We start from the raw sequence: 18,593 nt of genomic DNA on the forward strand, positions 1-18,593 counted from the left end.
AAAAAGACAGACTTCCATTATTTTTTTTCCCCATTAAAAAAAAAAAAAAAAATTACGAATTTTGTAATTTGTCCCTCTATATTGATACATACATATTTATATATAGCTATATTTGTTGGTAAAATATAAAAGCCCATGCTCACAACATTAACCTTTGTAAAAGACCACCACACCACAGTGTGCTCACATAGCCAGGAATGTTAGTGCACAAACACACACACACACACACACACACACACACACACACACACACACACGCACGCACGCACGCACGAACACGCACACACACGCACCATGACTTCAACATACCAACATCCCCACCACTCCCGAGGGGAGAACTAAACTATATAGATTTATATATAAGAAAAAACTAAACTAAATCAGAACCAAAACATAATCAGAATGATAATATGAACCATTATCTTTGGACTTCCACTCAAAGAATTAATGATCAAAAAACCGAAGGGATGTGTGTGTGTGTGTGTGTGTGTGAGAGAGAATGTGTCTCAGTTAGTTGGATATTCATAGATGAATATCAAACGATGATTCTGATGCATAAAGTTTCCATGAATCTTTTGCAGCAGTCTTTTGTGTGTGAGGAGTAATTATGCACGTGGAAGTTAATTGAATGTAACGGTAGGAGAATGACTGAAGTGTTTAGTGGTGTGTGTGTGTGTGTGTGTTCAGTGAGCAGCATCACTCAGAATCCCGCTGGACTTCAGATGCATCTGCTCGGCAAATAGGACAGGTTCTGTTAGCCTAGAAGACAGAGGAGGACAGATTATCATAAAGGTCTAAGAAATCATTGTCTCAGATCATAAATGGAGACAAGCTGTAATTAGGCAAGTCTGTCTGTTTAAAGGTGCAGTCACAGTAGCAAAATTTTGCAAGCAAAAAAGGTCCACTGCCTATTGTCTATAGCAGAGATCCTCAAATCTGGCCCATGAGATCCAATTTCCTGCAGAGTTTAGCTCCAACCATAATCAAACACACCTGAGCATGCTAATCATAAATGCTAAAATCATAGGTAGGTGAGTTTGATCAGTGTTGGAGCCAAACTCTGCAGCAGATTGGCCCTCCAGGGCAAGATTTGAGGAACCCTGATGGTCTATACAGTGTAGTGATGCATGAAGCACAGCTCATAAATCATCACTTTCAAACTAAGCAGCTTTCTATTGGTCAATGAGACAAATTTGCATGAATAACTTGATTAACACAATCTGTATAGGGAAATCTTTAGGCCTGATATAAAATTCTCTATTGATGACTAAAAATCATTTAAATTATGAATACATTAAAATTAACTAATTTTTGTTGGACAAAAAAAAAATAGAAAAAAAAAAAAAAAATCACTCTAATATCTGTTGCTTTTAATTAAATTCTTACATTAAAAAGAAAATTGTTAGACAATGGGGACCTTTGAGTTAAGTTTGAAAACAACCGAATAGGTATAATAACAATGACACATGATTATATTATTAAATAATATTATGAATCATAATAATAAATGAATAAAATGTATTAAATAATTAAATATTAATAAGCGTAATAAATTAATATGCAAGCTTGTTTCCTTACCTTAAGCCATTTGTCGACACACTTGGCATGGAATTCATGATTACAGGGCAGTACTCTCAACAGCTGACGAGACTCAAAATCACACATGCACACTACACACCTATAAAGAGAGGGGGGAAATAATATTTATTACTGTAATACTTTTATCCAACATCAAAATGTTGCTAAAACATTTATATAAAAGCAAACGTCTATTTTAGGTGATGTAATAGTTTTTTTTTTCCTTTAAGAGTACACATATTCCATATATAGTCTAACAATTATTATAAGGTTATCATTACTATTACTATTATCATATGTTTTATAATATTTTAATATTATTACTATTATCATGTTTTTTTGAACAGCAAATCAGCATATTAGAATGATTTCTGAAGATCATGTGACACTGAAGACTGGAGTAATGATGCTGAAAATACAGCTGCATATCACAGAAATAAATTACATTTTAAAATACATTCAAGTAGAAAGTAAGTTATTTTAAATTGTACAAATATTTCAAAACTTTACTGTTTTTGCTGTACTTTGGATCAAATAAATGCAGGTTTGGTGAGCAGAAGAGACTTTAAAAAACATTACAAAAACTTTTGACTGGTAGTGTATATATAACATTTAAAACCCCAGTTTTTTTTTATTATAATGATGAAAAAGTTGTTTAAATCATTGTTTCAATGACTCACTCATAAACCTACTACATTACTGGATTGAATCAGCGTTTTTGAGCGATTCTCTTGAATGAAAAATTAATTCCTTGACAAATACATTTTTAAGACACTTGTCGCCACCTAGTGTTTAAACTATGCAATCGACACAAACGATATTTGAAGCGCAGTACTTTCAAAAGGGGATTTGTTATATTTTGATCGCTGTCATATAGACACATCAATGTTTATATCTGAACTATAATATTAAAAAACTTAATAATAAACTTTATCCCAGTATTTCTGTGATAATATAAATGACTGTAAGACAGAAACAATACTGTGTAGTTGAAAAGACCGTTTGTGAAGATGTTTTTTTTTTACGAAACATGCTAACTGCTCTCTCTGTGTCAGCGGCAGTACGAGCACGGATCTGAATGATCCGGTAAGACATTGTCAAAGGTTTAACAAACTCAGGGAACCGTCTTCATTTGGAAATGAGATCGAGAGGGCGTCTGAATCGAGATCGCGATCTTTTAACGATTAATCGTGCAGCTCTAGTTTGTACTCACAAAGTCTGCTCAGACTGATGGTTGCTGGGGTTAAATCTGTAGGAAGGCAGCTGTTCGATGTCGGCCTTTGTCAAACCTCTAGGCTTCGCTTCTCCAAGACGCTCGGCAAGGTTTAACAGGGCCTAGTCAAACACAAGAACAAAAGCACATGTAAAGCAGGATAAAGAAACAAAAGTATGCCTAAAATGGGATCCGAAGCATTATTGGTAAGTGTTTCCTGATACAACTATAGACTCTCACCTCATAATTCTCAACCTCTCCATCATCGACATCCAGCTCTAAGCTAATGGTGGGACCCACTGCTGTTGGCTGGACTGGAAGAACCGATCTAGCCCACCAAACAGAAACAAAACAGTGACATTATTATTCTCCAGCACACTGGCTCTCCAACACTGATGCATGTTTGCATGTGTAACTCACAGGAAGTAGGGCAGCAGACTTGGGTGGTAAGGAGGAGGAGGTATGGGCTGCTGAGAGCGGTAGCGCCTGCCTGTGATTCGTCGAGGCATGAAGTGTGGATAGGGCTAGAGAGAACATACAGGAAAAACACAAAACCTTCATTACCTTGTTTTGACTGCATTGGGCAGAGGTGATCAAACGTGAAGATCACTCACCATTCCAAAGAGCTCCTGTGGCAGGGGCTCATGGGAGAGGAACTGCAGTGGAGTGGAAGGGGGCAGAGGACTAGGATGCCCCGAGTGAGGATAGTTAAACCCTCCACCAACAGACAGGTGATCCCCCAACAACTCCACCTCATTCTCTATCCTCTGCAGCGGCTAAAACAAACAGATGCAGATGCATTATATTGAAAAAAATTAATAAATAAGACATTCAAAATGTTACAAATTAAATTTATTTTAGCACTGTCAAATCGTTTAAATTGCATTCAAAATAAAAGTTTGCTTACAAAATGTGTGTACTGATATATATATACACCAGTATACATACATACATATACACACACACCTGTTCATATTTATGTATGATTTTATATTATATAAATATTACATATAGTCCCTAAATATATTCATTTATAAGCGTGTATTTATAAATGCATAAATATGTACAGTACACAAACACATTTTGTAAACAAACTTATTTTGGATGCGATTTAATCAATCTCACAGCGCTAATCTATATCAAATAAATACTGTTCTTTTAAGCTTTTTCTGTTTTTTTTTTTAAAGTCCACATAAATACACACAGCTGTTTTCAACAGCTTATTAAAATAATTGTTTTCTGTTTTTAGATATTTCACAGTATTACTGTATTTTATATATATATATATATATCTCAACTCTGTGTACATGTGATTGTATACTCACAGATCGAGACTGTTGTGTCTGGAAAGGTAAGAACTGTCCAGGAGTGGGCAGGTGTGGCGGATGATGAGACAGATGTGGAGGATGAAGCAGGAAGGGTGGATCACTAGAGAGAAGAGAAGGAAACGCGGCATACGGCACTGGCAAATGCTGCACAGAACATGCCGGCAACATCTGCACGTCAAACAAACAGACAGACATTAGACCATCAGTTTCAGACCATTATAATGGACTGCACCCACAAAGACTAAAACAGGAAAGTAACAACTTGCCACCACTGGAGGACAGCAGATCCAAACAAATCAAATGAGCTCACAAAAATCAGTTACAGCATTGCCTCTTCACAGCCTGATATTTACTTACAGGAGGCGGGACGCTACAGATTGGATAGTGTTGCTGTCCGCTGAAGACCACAGAACAGGCAGGCACCTGCTGTTGGGAAGAGCATGCTGGGAGATGCTGTCCTGTACACAGGGGGGCAGGTAGACCATGGGGCGGCACTGGAGAAACTGTATATGACACCGGCACCGTACCCTGAGGGAGCTAACATGCACACAGAATCAAAAATTATGAATAAAGTTTTTATGCTTGATTTATTTAAAAAAAAAAAAAACATCAAAAAACTAAAACAAACAAACAAACTGCCACTTCATATAAGGTACATGCATGTTTATGGAAGCTTATTTCTTGTTTTTCTTTTTTTTTTTACTTAAAGGGACTGTAAGTAGGAATTACTCCCATCTAGTGGTGAAATTGTATTTTGCATTCAAACTAATTTTGCTCTCCAGCGCCTCGCTTTTTCAAATGCGCGTTGCATCTACGGTAGGCGATATGTACCAAAAAGCTTTGACAGGATGTCTTCTAATAGCACTTCGTTTTGGCGACGATGTTTTCTTCTCCTGTGGCGCGGCATATGTATGGTCCATAATAAGAATGCAATCCAGACTTTTAAACTTGCCGGTGCAGTTTCAAGCGCCTCTCACTGCTCTGCACCTGCGTTTCTGGCTCTGACCGAAAACGCGTTGTGGAAACTTCATGGAAGCCTCCGTCGACCTACCCGTCCCATGTATATAAAGATATATATTAGATGTATTATATATATAAGATGTATATAAGATATATTAGTTTAAACATTGGCATAGGTATTTGTACACCATTGAGGGCATATTTATGAATAAAAATATTGATTTTAGATAATAAAATACCTAAAAAGTTACTTATTGTCCCTTTAAACTCTTACCATCTCTCTGAAAAAAATAAAAAATAAATGCTATTTTTTTTATTTCATAAATGCTATATGATCCATCAATCCTAGATGATAAAAGAAAGATTTCTGCCTTGGTTAATGAAGGGGTGCTTGAGCCCTACCAATGGGGCTGTGGGTGTAACATGACACACACAAAAAAAGTTATGATACAAGACATCAGAGTCTGCTTAATTTTCATGGTTAGAAACCACATTAGGACACCTTTGATCCCACAGAGACCCAACCCCAGCCCTCTAACCTGCTCATGGAGGTCCATCACCATGGCGCCCTGCTGTGGAGGGTGCAATAACCGGGGCGAGAGCGTGGGGGGGTGAAAGGCCCGGGGCTCATCAAGGCCGGGTGGAGGGTGGGATGGTGGCTGGCCATAGGGATGAAGCGAATGTGGGTGAGGAGGGTGGCGGTAGTTTTCATCCTGCCCCCCACCTGGGGAACCATGAGGGGGGTGATGCCGTGACAGACGCTCTCGTCGACCACGCTGACGCCGCACTGGAGGACTGCACAGAGAAAGACACATTCATAATACACACACACACACACACAGAGAGAGACATAGTGGCAGCCATAAGTATGGAATAATAAAACATTAAATACATTTTAGAGAAGCCTTTTATGTTCACCATTATATCTGAGGGAAAATGACAGTAAAAAAAGCATTTTAAAATATACTCAAATCTAAATGTTATATCTAAATTTTACATTTCAGCAGCCATTACTCCAGTGATCTATAAATATTATTTAAAAAAAAAACCCATTCATTTTCACTAACAATATACCATAATATAATACGATAATATAATCAACTGGCTTTAAAAACTTAATGTCTTAATTGCCATTCACTAAAAGTGATGTTTATTATAACATTAATTCTGATATATTAATTTACAATAATGAAAATGTATATGTAAAAAAACAACTAAATTCAAGTTTAAAATTACATTTATTTTAATAGCCAGCTCAGCTGTATTTAAATTTCTCACTGGAGGACTAAAAGAATTTAAGATGAGACCAGACATTGTTTCTAGCACAGTAATTGACAGGCCATTCATAGTAAACAGTATTGGATGTCTGTTACGCTGCTTGAAAATGTGCTATAAAAGCAATACACAAACAAACCTGATAACAGTCTCTCCGGTCACGACTAGCGGTCAGCTCATTCACACATTAGTTCTAACAGTCAAAACTAACACCAGCTTACCTGCGTCTGTGCCGTGCAGGTGTGTGGCAGCGCTCGGGATGGTAGTGTGGGTGAGGATAGGGGTGTGGCCTGCGACTGGGCGGAAGCTCCCATGGTCTGATTGGCGGCGAGGGAGTGGAAGGAGGGGCAGAGGTAAACTCCAGTACAGACTGCTGGGAAAGACGCGGTCTCTTCGGACTAGGAGAATCCTCCGTCTGAGGGACAAAACACAGTTAATCACCACACATATTCAAACTGAATCACTGCTTAAACATCGTGGTACTTCAGCTTTCCGATACACTTGAAGAAGACTCCTCCCAAAAATGTGTTAAAATATGTGAAGTTTTAATTAGTGGAAGTGCAAATGAGCTTTGTGAGCCAAACTCAAACTGCTCTTCCTGGTAAGCTATCATTTGGCTTGAACTTGGGACATGAGATGTGGACTACTTTTATGGCGCCTTCGTTTCCTTTTGTGTTTCACAGATGAAAGGCAGGCCAAATTAAAAACTTACTCTTTATAAAAAGTTTTTTCTTTTAATTCCCAATATATTTAGTGCAATTATTAACAACGATTTCCAACAATCAGATCTAATAACTCACTTCTGAGCACTGCTCACTTCCGCACTGAAGGACAAAATAATTCACCACAAAATAAGTTATTTTCTACTGCGGTAACTATACTCGCTAACTAATATTTGGCACAAAAAGGAAGAAAAAAACATTCTGTATATGCTAGTTGCTCTTGCTCACTGAGAACCCGAGCAGCTATTGTGCCTGGCGGCATTAGTAACATTTCCTGTCAATGATATCACTGCCTCCGTTACCTAAGGCAGTGTGAGGTCACTTCCCGAAAATTTGAGGAAACCCATGGCTTGTTGCTCAACACTTGCACACTTGCTCAGCCGGTGTTACTCCGACACGTTCAACTCAAAGTCAGCCGTCTCCTCCAAGACATGGAGAAACACGCAGCGGCACGTGAGTCAGAATGTGTAACAAAGGCTTGAACATGCAGAAATATGTGAACACATCAGCTACATCTAACACTCACCTTTTACTGGAATTCAACATACACACACACACACTAAAACTTTACAGTCTGATGAGCTCATCAAAACCTAGGCCTACTCAGTCTGGAAAAGTCATAGTTTACAATGGGATGGGATCCAAAATGGGACGATTGACTTTCTAAAGCACTTTCAGGTGACTAACAAGTTACTCTCAAAGTTACTTTCAAACACAAAACCTTAAACACACACACACACACACACATCTCGGTAATGCTTTTAAGATGCAATCTTCTTAAAAGAACACACGTGTGATTTCAGCTAGAACCACATGGGACATGCAAACAAGCGGAAGGTGCACACGCATACACACACACACTCATTGTGGGTGGTAAAGTGAGCAAGGTTAAGCCAAGTGTGGAGATACGGAGAGCAGCCGCTGACACCAGGGAAGGCTTGAGCGTGTGTGTGAGAAATCAGTAACAGGAAAAGGCTGGGGAGCAGGCTAGACTTATCTGCATATGGATTTGAGTCAGGATTATTTGAATGTCTCTTGAAACGGATACAGTGTATTCCCCCACATCTCAATTTCCATGAGGTACAAATGTCACTTCAGCCTGCATAGTCTTCTTAAGAGTAAGGAGAGTCAATAACTTAAACCAAAACCAAGAAACCCATCCCACTGTTCTGAACTCTTCATGGGAAATTTATTTTATGTACAGATGCACTGTTTTACTAGAGCAGGGCCTTGGAAAGTTGAAGATGTCATTTTCAGCACTGCTGTGGAAGTTTTACAGCCTTGTACTATAATTGGATTTTAAAACTAGAAGCGTGTTGAAATGTCTCTCCCGTTCTGATGGCCATATGGTCACACTGTCGCCTGTATGACAACTTTATAATGAGCACTCTGCTTCCTTCCACTGTGGACTGACTACACTTGAAAAGACTTTATAAGAAACAGTTACAGCAAGTACACCACTGCCCTTCAAGTTTTTGGACATGTATATTTGGTACAATGTTATGTACATAAATGCATGTATTAACTATGTAGTGTAAATGCATTTACTCTCTTTTGTTAGTTAATGCATTATTTCACACATTTGTGTGAAACCAGATAGTGACCTCGAACCAATCCTCCCTCAGTCCTTCAGTTTCTTCAGAGCCATGAGACGAGGGCAGGGGAGAGGAAGGTGCAAGGGAAGGATGAGAAACTGGGGCTGGAGGGGGGAGTGGATGGATGGATGGAAGGCAGAGATGGGGGAGGACAAGAGTGATGCCCCAGGGGCAGCAGGGTGGGGCTCAGAGGGGGAAAGAGCAGAATTGAAAATGATGAACTATGAACAGTGCCTGGAAAACAGCCTCAGGACATTTATACACGACCATACAAAACCAGCAACTGTCCGTGCACACGCACACGCACACACACACACACACACACACACAGGCATTATATCAAAACTATCCTAAACCAGTCATATAAATGTTACTGCTATAATACAAAGACGAGGGAGCTTTTTAATCCGTTATGAAAAACCTTCATTCATATCTTTTACTTTGCTGTGTTAATGGGATATATCTACAGTTGTACCATTTGATTATAGTTACAATAAAAAAAATTATTATTATTAGTAATACGACTTTATACTTAATATAATTAGCCATTTATAATTAATATAAGTCATTGTTGAGAATCACTGATATGCGATTATATTTTTTATTAATATTTAGAATTAGTTTTTATTTTCAGACTTTGTTTTTAAAGTTTTCATAATTTTGATTGTTTTTGTCATGTTTTAGTTTGTTTTTTAGTTTTATACATGTAGACACAAGTACATAGTTTAATTATTTCCGTTTTAGTTATTTTAGCACATCAAGTTGCCTTGGCAACTACACACACACACATATATATATATATATACACACACACACACACACACACACATACTTTCAGATAATTAAGTATTTTAAGTAAGGTTTTATTAGGTTATAATAATCCTGCTAGTAATGCTCTTATTTAGATTTACTAATTTTACATCACCGTTATAATTTAATATACTACTGTATTTTATAACATAATATCATAGTTTGTCTATAGTACTTATGATTATTATATTTGATTACAAAAAATAAAATAAAAAACAGATTATGAATTTATTTCTAAATAAGAATATTGCTGAATGTCCCTAAACCAAAGGATAACAGGAGACCTTCAGGACAAAGCCAAACAGCAACCGAGATGCATGACACAAACACACACAGACACACACATCTGTCCAAACCCGGTCAGACAGGTCCATTAGGATGAAACATTAATGGGGCCGTACATCCGTGTTTGGGGGAGATAGGTGGGGTGAGGGCTACAGAGAACTAAATTTGAACATGCATGTGGACATACTACACGTTAGGAGAAGATTACAGAAAACTTTCAACATACTCTGTTGTTCTCACATTTTGATTGTATTCATTGTAGCGAAGCACAAAACAGCCTTTAGTTCCACACGCGTATGTGAGAGCTTAAAAACTACAGCTCCAGGACCCGCCATCACATGCTCAACAAATACCAAGCTCTCTCTGCCTGGGGGCCACACTATCTACAGGGAATAACCACTGCTATTGTGAGGGAGCTTGGCAAAGTGCTGAACACCCAGCCTCTATAGCAGTGCGATCTGGGAGCAGACAGCACTGCTGTGGATAACTAGGGCTGGGACTCATACGGGTTTTATGGATTCTGGTTCTGATACCAATTCAGCTCTATTTGAGGAGCATTTCTGTAAAAGCTGATTAACTCAACAGCTGGTTAACTTGACTATGCCACAAATAATTAACTTTTTTGACAGCACAATAGCTTCTATCAACAAATAAAGCATGGTTATAACATACTAAACCAAGTCTTGCAATAAAGTGAATGGCACAAGGAATGCCTAAAATCTAATTGGACTTTGTGTGTTGCATGGCACATAACTATGGTGTCAATTTAGCATCACAATTCATGAAGCTGCTGTTGAGAAAATAGTGCAAGTGAAAGAAAAAAACTAAAATGTAGTCAAGATTAGTAGACGATGATATATCACCACGGCCGATATATCAGCTGATATTTGGATTTTTTTTTTTAATATCGGCATCGGCCCATAAGTCTTTCCGTGTGGCTGATGTTTTCCAAAATGGATTATGGTAACATTATGGTGCATTTATGCTTCCTCTTTAAAACAAGCCACTCCGATGTGAAGCCAGCACATAACACACAGTAAAATGACAAATCATCATTCACTTTCTAAAATGACATACAATAACACTCCAGCGTGACACAATGTCTTATACAAACGTACCACGAGACATCAGATCTGCAGTCCAGCAGCAGCTCCGGTGGGAGACACAGATGTGATATAAACTAATTCAAACAAAAATGAAACGTGTTTAACTCGTAAACAATCAAAAATCCCATGACTGGCTCTTCCTCTGATATGCACGTTGCTCTCGGATACTTTTAAACAAGATGCTGTTTTCCGGTGGACTCAAAAGCTGGCGCGCTGCAGAAATGAAAGCTGGGTCAACATGAGAAATCTTTATTAAGATATATGTCTGAATTCCTTTATATGTTTATTCAGGAATATTCACTGTATTTGACTGCCCATGATTGGTGTAATATCGTTACACCAATCATAGTATAGCTTTTCGAATGTTCTGGTCTTATTTAATGCTGCTTTATGCTGATAACCAAACATGTAATTATACGCATTCAGGCTTGTATTATTTTTTATTTTATTTTTTACAATGAAACAGAACAAGCAAAATGAAACAGATCAGAGACAAAAATCTTTATTATTAACCAACTATGCCATGCTATAAAACAACCTGTTGCTCTGTAAACTATATATGTATTGTACATAAAATAATTGGAATTACACATACTATTTTTTACATTAATTTATGAATATTAATTTGTTCATTAATTATGAACGCTAGAAAAAATTTTTGTCGTTGTTGTTGTTGATGTTTCAGCAAAAGAAAAGGAAAGGCTGCACCAATTGTTACCTCAATTGTTTACATTTTTTAATTTAGGTTTTAATGATTACTTATGCATGATAAATGTTAATTTAGTTTCACAATTTTTTTTTTCTTGCATTTACTGTAATTACATGCATTATATCAGCCTCATATTGGCCAGATTGATTTCTCAATATTGGCATCGGCCATTAAAAATCCCATATTGGTCAACCACTAGTCAAGAAATAATTTCACACTGGCATATAGTGGGTTCTTAAAATGCACAAAATATTTCAAAAAGCAGTGAAGGGTCTCTTTATAAGATGGTACTTCTACTCGCTCTTAAGGCAGTGTTGTGTCCCTAGTGTTTTTACCCAAAGTGACTAACAGTACACTGATATCTGCCTTGCGGAAAGGCACAATAGGGGTCGATCTTGTGGGATTTGACCTTTTACCAGCTCCAATCTTTAACCCTTACGCTATAACCACCTGAATACAACATTATCAGTCAAAGAATTGCTACAATACAAGTTCAACTACTAAAAAAAATGCTTTAATACAAATATGTAATGGCAAACATACTGAAACAAGCAATTCCATTGTTTGGTAAATTCCATTTTTGACTGTTTAAAATGGCCAGTGTTCAATAAAAATCCAAAAATTTGTCTAACAATGTGCTGCAAATATATTAACGCATACATGTTTGTAATTACAAACCTAAATAAGGAATCTGGCTGTTTGTTTGCTTTTGTTTTTTCACATCTGACCTGTAAGTGTAGCTAAAACATAAGGATACAAACTAATACAGTATGGGCAACAACCAAACATCTGATATTTTTAAAATCCTAACCAGCCAGCTGTTACACATCAGGGTGAGGACCACATTGTAGCTTCACTTGCAAAGCAGCAGAAAACTCTGAATGGAAAATGATATGTATTTTATATATACATATATAAAATACAAGAGCACCTGGTTTTCAAATGTAAGAAATCTTTAATCCACTAACATACGTTTCTATGTATAACACTCCAACATTAATGCCCAAAATGAGCAGAACTCCATAATGGACTAGGCCTTTATAATTACATATAGGCTGGTTTCAGCAAGATGTATTGTCACTTTTTAAACACCGTGTGCTTTAAAGGGGTTGACTTTATAGAAGCATATGATGTCACCATGCTAATTAAAAGCACCCCCACTATATCAAATGCATCAAAAAAAAGTATTACATTTGTTATTACTGTCATCACCACTATGACCCTTCCCTACCCAATAACGGTACTAGCATCAAATTGTTGCAATCATAAACTGAACATTTATATCCCTTATATAACTATGCATCTGGAGGGAAGAAATTGAAGTACTGAGCTATACTACTTGCAAGGCTGCGACAACACGAGATGTCGCATTTTCCAACCTTCTGAAACAACAATCTGCAGGAGATTCCCCATCCTCACATGCCTAACCGAAGAGCTGCTTTGATGTGAGAATCCACAATGCACTTCTGTTTCAGTGTAATACTTTAATATTTAATAGGCTGAGTCTATAGAGTCCTTGCACTGGGTGACTGCTCTTCAAACGCTGGGACTTTATGAAAGTGCTCTGAATAAGCGGGTCCCCCTCATCTCCTCCTCTGTCTCATTATTTTCCAGCCTTTCATTTCTCCTCCCTTTTTTCCTCCCTCTGACAGGCAAACACATTTGAGGCCGCCTCTACATTCTACACCACAGAGAGCTTGTTTCTGCCTGTGCGGAGGCCTAGGAATGGACACACACACCCTCACACACACACGTCTCAGTTTCAGCACTCTATATTCAGGACCTCCCAAGAGTCAACACGTCCCGTTCTGCTGTTCATATAGATGACCAGCAGTGAGCACAAAGCTTTCCAAATGGCTTCATACACCCCGAATATGCTTTTAGTTCTGAACAGTCAGCACACACAGGATGAGACGCAGTTACCCACAGGCCCAAACACTCTTCATTTTGTGCAAGTGTGTGTGTGTGTGTGTGTGTGTGTGTGTGTGTTTGTGTGTGTGTGTGAAATGGGTCTCTCTCCCTCACACGCACACATTTGGTCAAAAATCAGGAACCAGTAAGGGTTGTTGGCCTGGTTTCTTTGCCACTAAGAGCATCAAAGCATTCAAGGTTTTTTTATGGTTTAAAATCCTCTCAGAAATACAGACTAAATTGCCTTAGCTTCATTCGGTCATAACATAGTCTCTTGCTCGCACCAAAACAGCCCCACTGGTCTTTTTCCACTCCCTTCATTTCGACAGCCATCCATTTCTCTGCCACTGTTCACCTCTCTCTGCGTCCCACAGCTGGAGGTGAAATCATTAGTGCCCCCACTCCCCCTTTCCATTCTTTCCTCTTCCTCTCTCTCCCCCACATCATCCCTTCTTCCTTTCCCACCGCTGCTTGCATTCCTCCCCTCTCCCTCTTACCCTCCTTCACAGGGCTGGTTCCGCCCCCAGAGGCCGATTGGACCAATCATGGAGCTGCACTCAGCTAGCCCTCCTCCTCCCTTTGACTGTAAACACAGTGGAGAAAAAATGGGCAGGAACTGTCTTCGGTTTTTTGTCTACCCTCCCTCTCGCTTTTGATTTTAAAAGGCCAGCAATGACAGAACAGCACATTTCCCAAAGTGAACATGTATGTTGATTACTCGATGACTTAAAGATGAATAACCAGGATAAGATGATTAACCATTAACACTCTTAGTACAAAATAAGCCACATACAACAACCCCAAAAAGAATTCGGATATTAAAATGTAATTGACGAAATCTGCATACAAATGGATTACTTCAAAGTAGGGCTGGGCGATATACAAAAAAAAATGATATCTCGATATTGTCACATTTTTTACAATATTCGATGTATATCTCGATATGTTTGCATTTGCATTTAAATAATAAAAAATAAAACATGATTTTCTTTTGCCCATTAAAAAAAAACAAAAAAACATTTAGATTAAACAGCTAATTTAAGCAGTTAAAAAAATCTAGACCAAGAGATCACTTACTGCTTTTTATTAAATGAATACATGTAGGCCTATATGTAACTGAAGCAGTGCAAATTAAGTAACAGTTACAGAAAGTGCATTCTGTCAACTTTTTAGTGCATGCAATTCACAATTTAAACTATGCAACTGGGATAAGTATTTTATTTTAAATAAAATAAACAAGTTTTTAAGCTAAGAACACAAGTCTGTCAACTGTCTGTGGTTTTAAGAGAAGCTCTGTGGCATGAAACTATGTTCCTACTGACATTAAAAAACCCTCTTAGATGGGGAGCTAGTTGCTGAAGCACATAGCTATTTCTTATATATAAATGAATACCAAAGACTTTTGCATTCTCTCAGTCTATATTTTGGAAACTGGTAAACATATCAGTGAAATTCCCCAATAGTAATTCCAAATGGCCATAGCCTATGTTTCTCTATTCAAACATCAGCGGTCGAGTAAGTGCATTTATTTTGCGATCACAAATGCAAACAATACAGTTGAGATCTCACGACAGAACACAGACCGGCTGAACGACGGTTTCATTAGATCGCTCAATTCCAGCTTGTTAGTGTTTTCAGATTATCATCGGCGGCTCTTCCGCAATGAGGAGTGAGCACGTGCACATGGTTGCCAGATTGCTTAAAATAAGCACACACCAGGCAGAAAATGTATCCTTGTAACAGTTGAGCTCTGATTCTGAGATTTAAACTCTTGTTATCTGGCAACCGCTATCATTACAGCTCTCGTAGTAGAGGGGCGTAGAGCAGTCAGCAGTTACAGGTTCCTTTTTTGGACATTCGGCGCGTTCTTTTGGGAAAGTATGCTTGAATTTGAAATATTCGATATTCCTGATATATTCAAATTGTACATCGTCGTCAAAATTATTCCGATATTATCGCTAATATTCGATATATCGCCCAGCCCTACTTCAAAGTAGTTCTGTGCCTTCAAAACTGCTTTTTATATTGTATAGCTTATAAAATTGTTCATAGAAAATTGTTCATAATTCAATAGTCAACACATAAGGTAGTATTTTATACTAACTTTGGGGTCAGTAAGACATTTCTAAAGCTCACAAGGCTGCGTTTATAAAAAAATCAAAACACAGTAAAAGCAGTAATATCGGAAAAATGTGTTTTTTACAATTTAATATACCCATTTACCATTTTAATATACATTTTAAAATGTAATTTATTCCTATGATGCAAAGCTGAATTTTCAGCCTCATTGCTTCAGTCTTCAATGTCACATGATCCTTAATATGCTGATTTGCTGCTAAAATAAATAAAAAATTTTTTGGTAATAATTTACAATAAGGTTCAATAGTTAACATGAACTAAGCATAAACAATACTTCTACAGCAATTATTAATCTTAGTTAATGTTAATTACAAAATTAAGCGAATAGTAGTATGTGTTTGAATCATACACACACAAAAAACTCAAAACTCATAAGAGACTAGACTGAGACTCAGACTAATGTGTGCAACTTTCATTTGTCCTTGCACATTAGCCCAGACAGACAGTCAGAAAGAAGACGGAAAGGAAAAGGAAAAAGAAGTAGCACTGCTAAATCCTCTGCAAAAGTCAATATGAAGAATGAAGAATTTGCCTGTTTCCAAGTCATTCCATTAGTAACTGGCTATAAGAAGTGACGTCTTACCTTGTCAGTGGCGTCTGCACAGGCATGCTCTGAATGATAGTGGTATACTCCTCCCATCGCACCTAGAGACAGCACAAGAACAGTTAACCCAACAGCCAAGCAGATTTAAGCCTCTAAAATACTACAAACATGTGAAACAGCATAATTATTTACAGCTTGTATGCCATGTTTGGCAGTCAACAGTTTCAACAGGTCCAAAAACAGATTCTTGATCCTGCAGCTTTTCAGGATATCAGCAGCATGTTGAGACATCTGGGCACTACTTTAGTCTTGCCTGGTGTGTTATCACATTAATGCAATCACAATCACAATCACTCCCATATAATCACCATCGCACACCCCAAATGAGCCCTATAAAGTGTAATTCTGAAAATGCAATACTTAAAGGATAACCTGTTTTTATTTTAAAGACAAATCTTACTAATTGCTGATAAAGGTGTTCTAGATGTTTCTACAGTCTTTTGACATCCATTGATGATGACTTCATGTTGCTGTTGTGATGGAAAGATACATAAGAGAGAGCGATGATAAATACATTAATCCTAGATTATAGCAGGGTGCTTTCATGACAACACATCCAAAGCCTTTTGTTTTCTTTGGGTTTTTGCTTTCGTATTTTTTATAAAAAAATTTCAGTGCCCGTCTGTTTATTTGGGTGTTTCCAGTGTCTCGGTGAACATTTCATCAGACAAGCATAGGATTACCCTTGAACACTCCCAAAAAAAAACTCTCCAAGGACGAGGATGCTTGTGCGTATGAGCGAGGAGTGTGTGAAGTGCCCACAAAAAAAGCTTTTTTTTATTGGAACTTGTGTCTATATTTCTGTCACCCTAAGTTCTTTTTAGTCTCTTTTCTCTCAATGACAGAGTGAGTGAGTGAAGCAAGGAGTGACTGACAACTATAAGATAAGGGAGAGAGGGAGCAACAGAGAGATGAAGCTGGGTATGAGGAGGATACCGACAGCGCATGAGCTAACACGAACTATATCATGCACCAACTACCACCATGTAAACAACAGATTAATACGAAGTAAGATCGACTAGTTTATCAGGTAATCTCTTGATGAACTGGTTGATCTCACGTCAGATTAACCAGTCACTGGTTGTGCATGATATTGTTTTAATATTTTTTAACAGTGACGCTTCAAAGGGAATGAATTACCTACTGAAAAGTGTGAAGCATGTCTCAGTAACTGCTAAAAGTCTCTAAAAGCACTATGGAAATCATAGCGGTGTTCGCAAAACTCATCAGCTAAATAATACAATAAAAACCATTTAATTCATTGACTATATTCATCAAAATCACATTACTTTCTTTGTGAAAATGGCTTTTACATTGCAGCATTAACTATCAGGAAAATCTTAGAAACACTCAATTACTAAATCATTTTATATGATCATTTAAACAATATTTTTGACAACACCTGGCCAGGTATAATCCAACAAAGGAGTGTCTATAAATTACAGAAAAATATTTAATTTCCAGCTTATTGCATTTCTTTTGTAACAAATTTGGTCAAAATATTTAATTTACATATGCAAATCATTCTTTTCTGCTTGTTAGTGCAAATGTTAAGACTTAATATAATGATTTTCTAAAGAACATTGCACAGATAAGGAAGGTGTCAGTCATAACCATCCTGCTGAAGTCTGATTGTGTAACACATTCCTGGGTTGTTCTGTTCTACTGTGGCACCATCATGACGCATTTTCAGTCCACAGTTACAGAACAAACTCATCGATGACATGTTGTGAAGGATACAAGGCACACATGATGTAAGAGATATAAAATGAGCAACACACACTTTTTTGCAATGATAACAGACGGGAACACAAAAAGGGGGAAATAGGGAGAGAGGAAGAGAAAGAGGCCCACAGAGGGAAAGAGAAGAGACCTTGAACAGAACTGCAAGCAAGACAGAGAGTGTCATTTATTAATTCTTAAAAGGACACCATTAAAATCAAGTCAGTGGAGAGAGAAAAGCACCTTTGACTAATGGTGAAGTAAAGCAGTGCTGTGCCGATCAAATCACAGGTCTCTCTGATGCATTTGTCACAAATGTATTCGTAACATTATATTGATGCATCCTGATGCACTAAATAAATGACATGCATATCACAATGTGTATCAAATCATGCGCCAGTTGGTAATGCATTAAAAATGTTAATGCTGAAAATCACGACATTTAAGAGAACACCATGATTTTGTAATCGCAGTAAATAAATAAATAAAACTTTGCTAAAAAAATAAAAAAATAAATAAATAAAGTGAAAAAAAGAAAAAGGAAAAAAACTATGCATTGCAAATTCTGATGGTACATTCTCCACTTAAGATGTTAGAACTACGACAAACATTTTCTTCAGTTTGATGATTTATACA

At 37.5% G+C, this 18,593-nt stretch overlaps 1 protein-coding gene across 2 annotated transcripts in view; it reads right to left on the bottom strand.

The window, feature by feature from the left end:
• Window positions 1–546: 546 nt before the first annotated feature.
• Window positions 547–18,593, bottom strand: part of LOC132142236 (E3 ubiquitin-protein ligase RNF38-like) — a 34,983-nt gene continuing 16,936 nt past the window's right edge. For both annotated transcript variants that reach the window (XM_059551945.1, XM_059551946.1), the window contains 11 exons: window positions 16,215–16,276; window positions 6,576–6,769; window positions 5,619–5,874; window positions 4,477–4,656; window positions 4,117–4,287; window positions 3,406–3,567; window positions 3,212–3,315; window positions 3,032–3,119; window positions 2,792–2,913; window positions 1,579–1,678; window positions 547–759 (listed from right to left, as the gene is read on the bottom strand). In XM_059551945.1, coding sequence (XP_059407928.1) covers window positions 697–759; window positions 1,579–1,678; window positions 2,792–2,913; window positions 3,032–3,119; window positions 3,212–3,315; window positions 3,406–3,567; window positions 4,117–4,287; window positions 4,477–4,656; window positions 5,619–5,874; window positions 6,576–6,769; window positions 16,215–16,276 — 1,502 coding nt within the window. In that variant the 3' untranslated portion in view covers window positions 547–696. The remainder of the gene's footprint in view (window positions 760–1,578; window positions 1,679–2,791; window positions 2,914–3,031; window positions 3,120–3,211; window positions 3,316–3,405; window positions 3,568–4,116; window positions 4,288–4,476; window positions 4,657–5,618; window positions 5,875–6,575; window positions 6,770–16,214; window positions 16,277–18,593) is intronic.

Source organism: Carassius carassius, chromosome 6 (genome assembly GCF_963082965.1).
Source record: "Carassius carassius chromosome 6, fCarCar2.1, whole genome shotgun sequence".
NCBI lineage: Eukaryota > Metazoa > Chordata > Actinopteri > Cypriniformes > Cyprinidae > Carassius > Carassius carassius.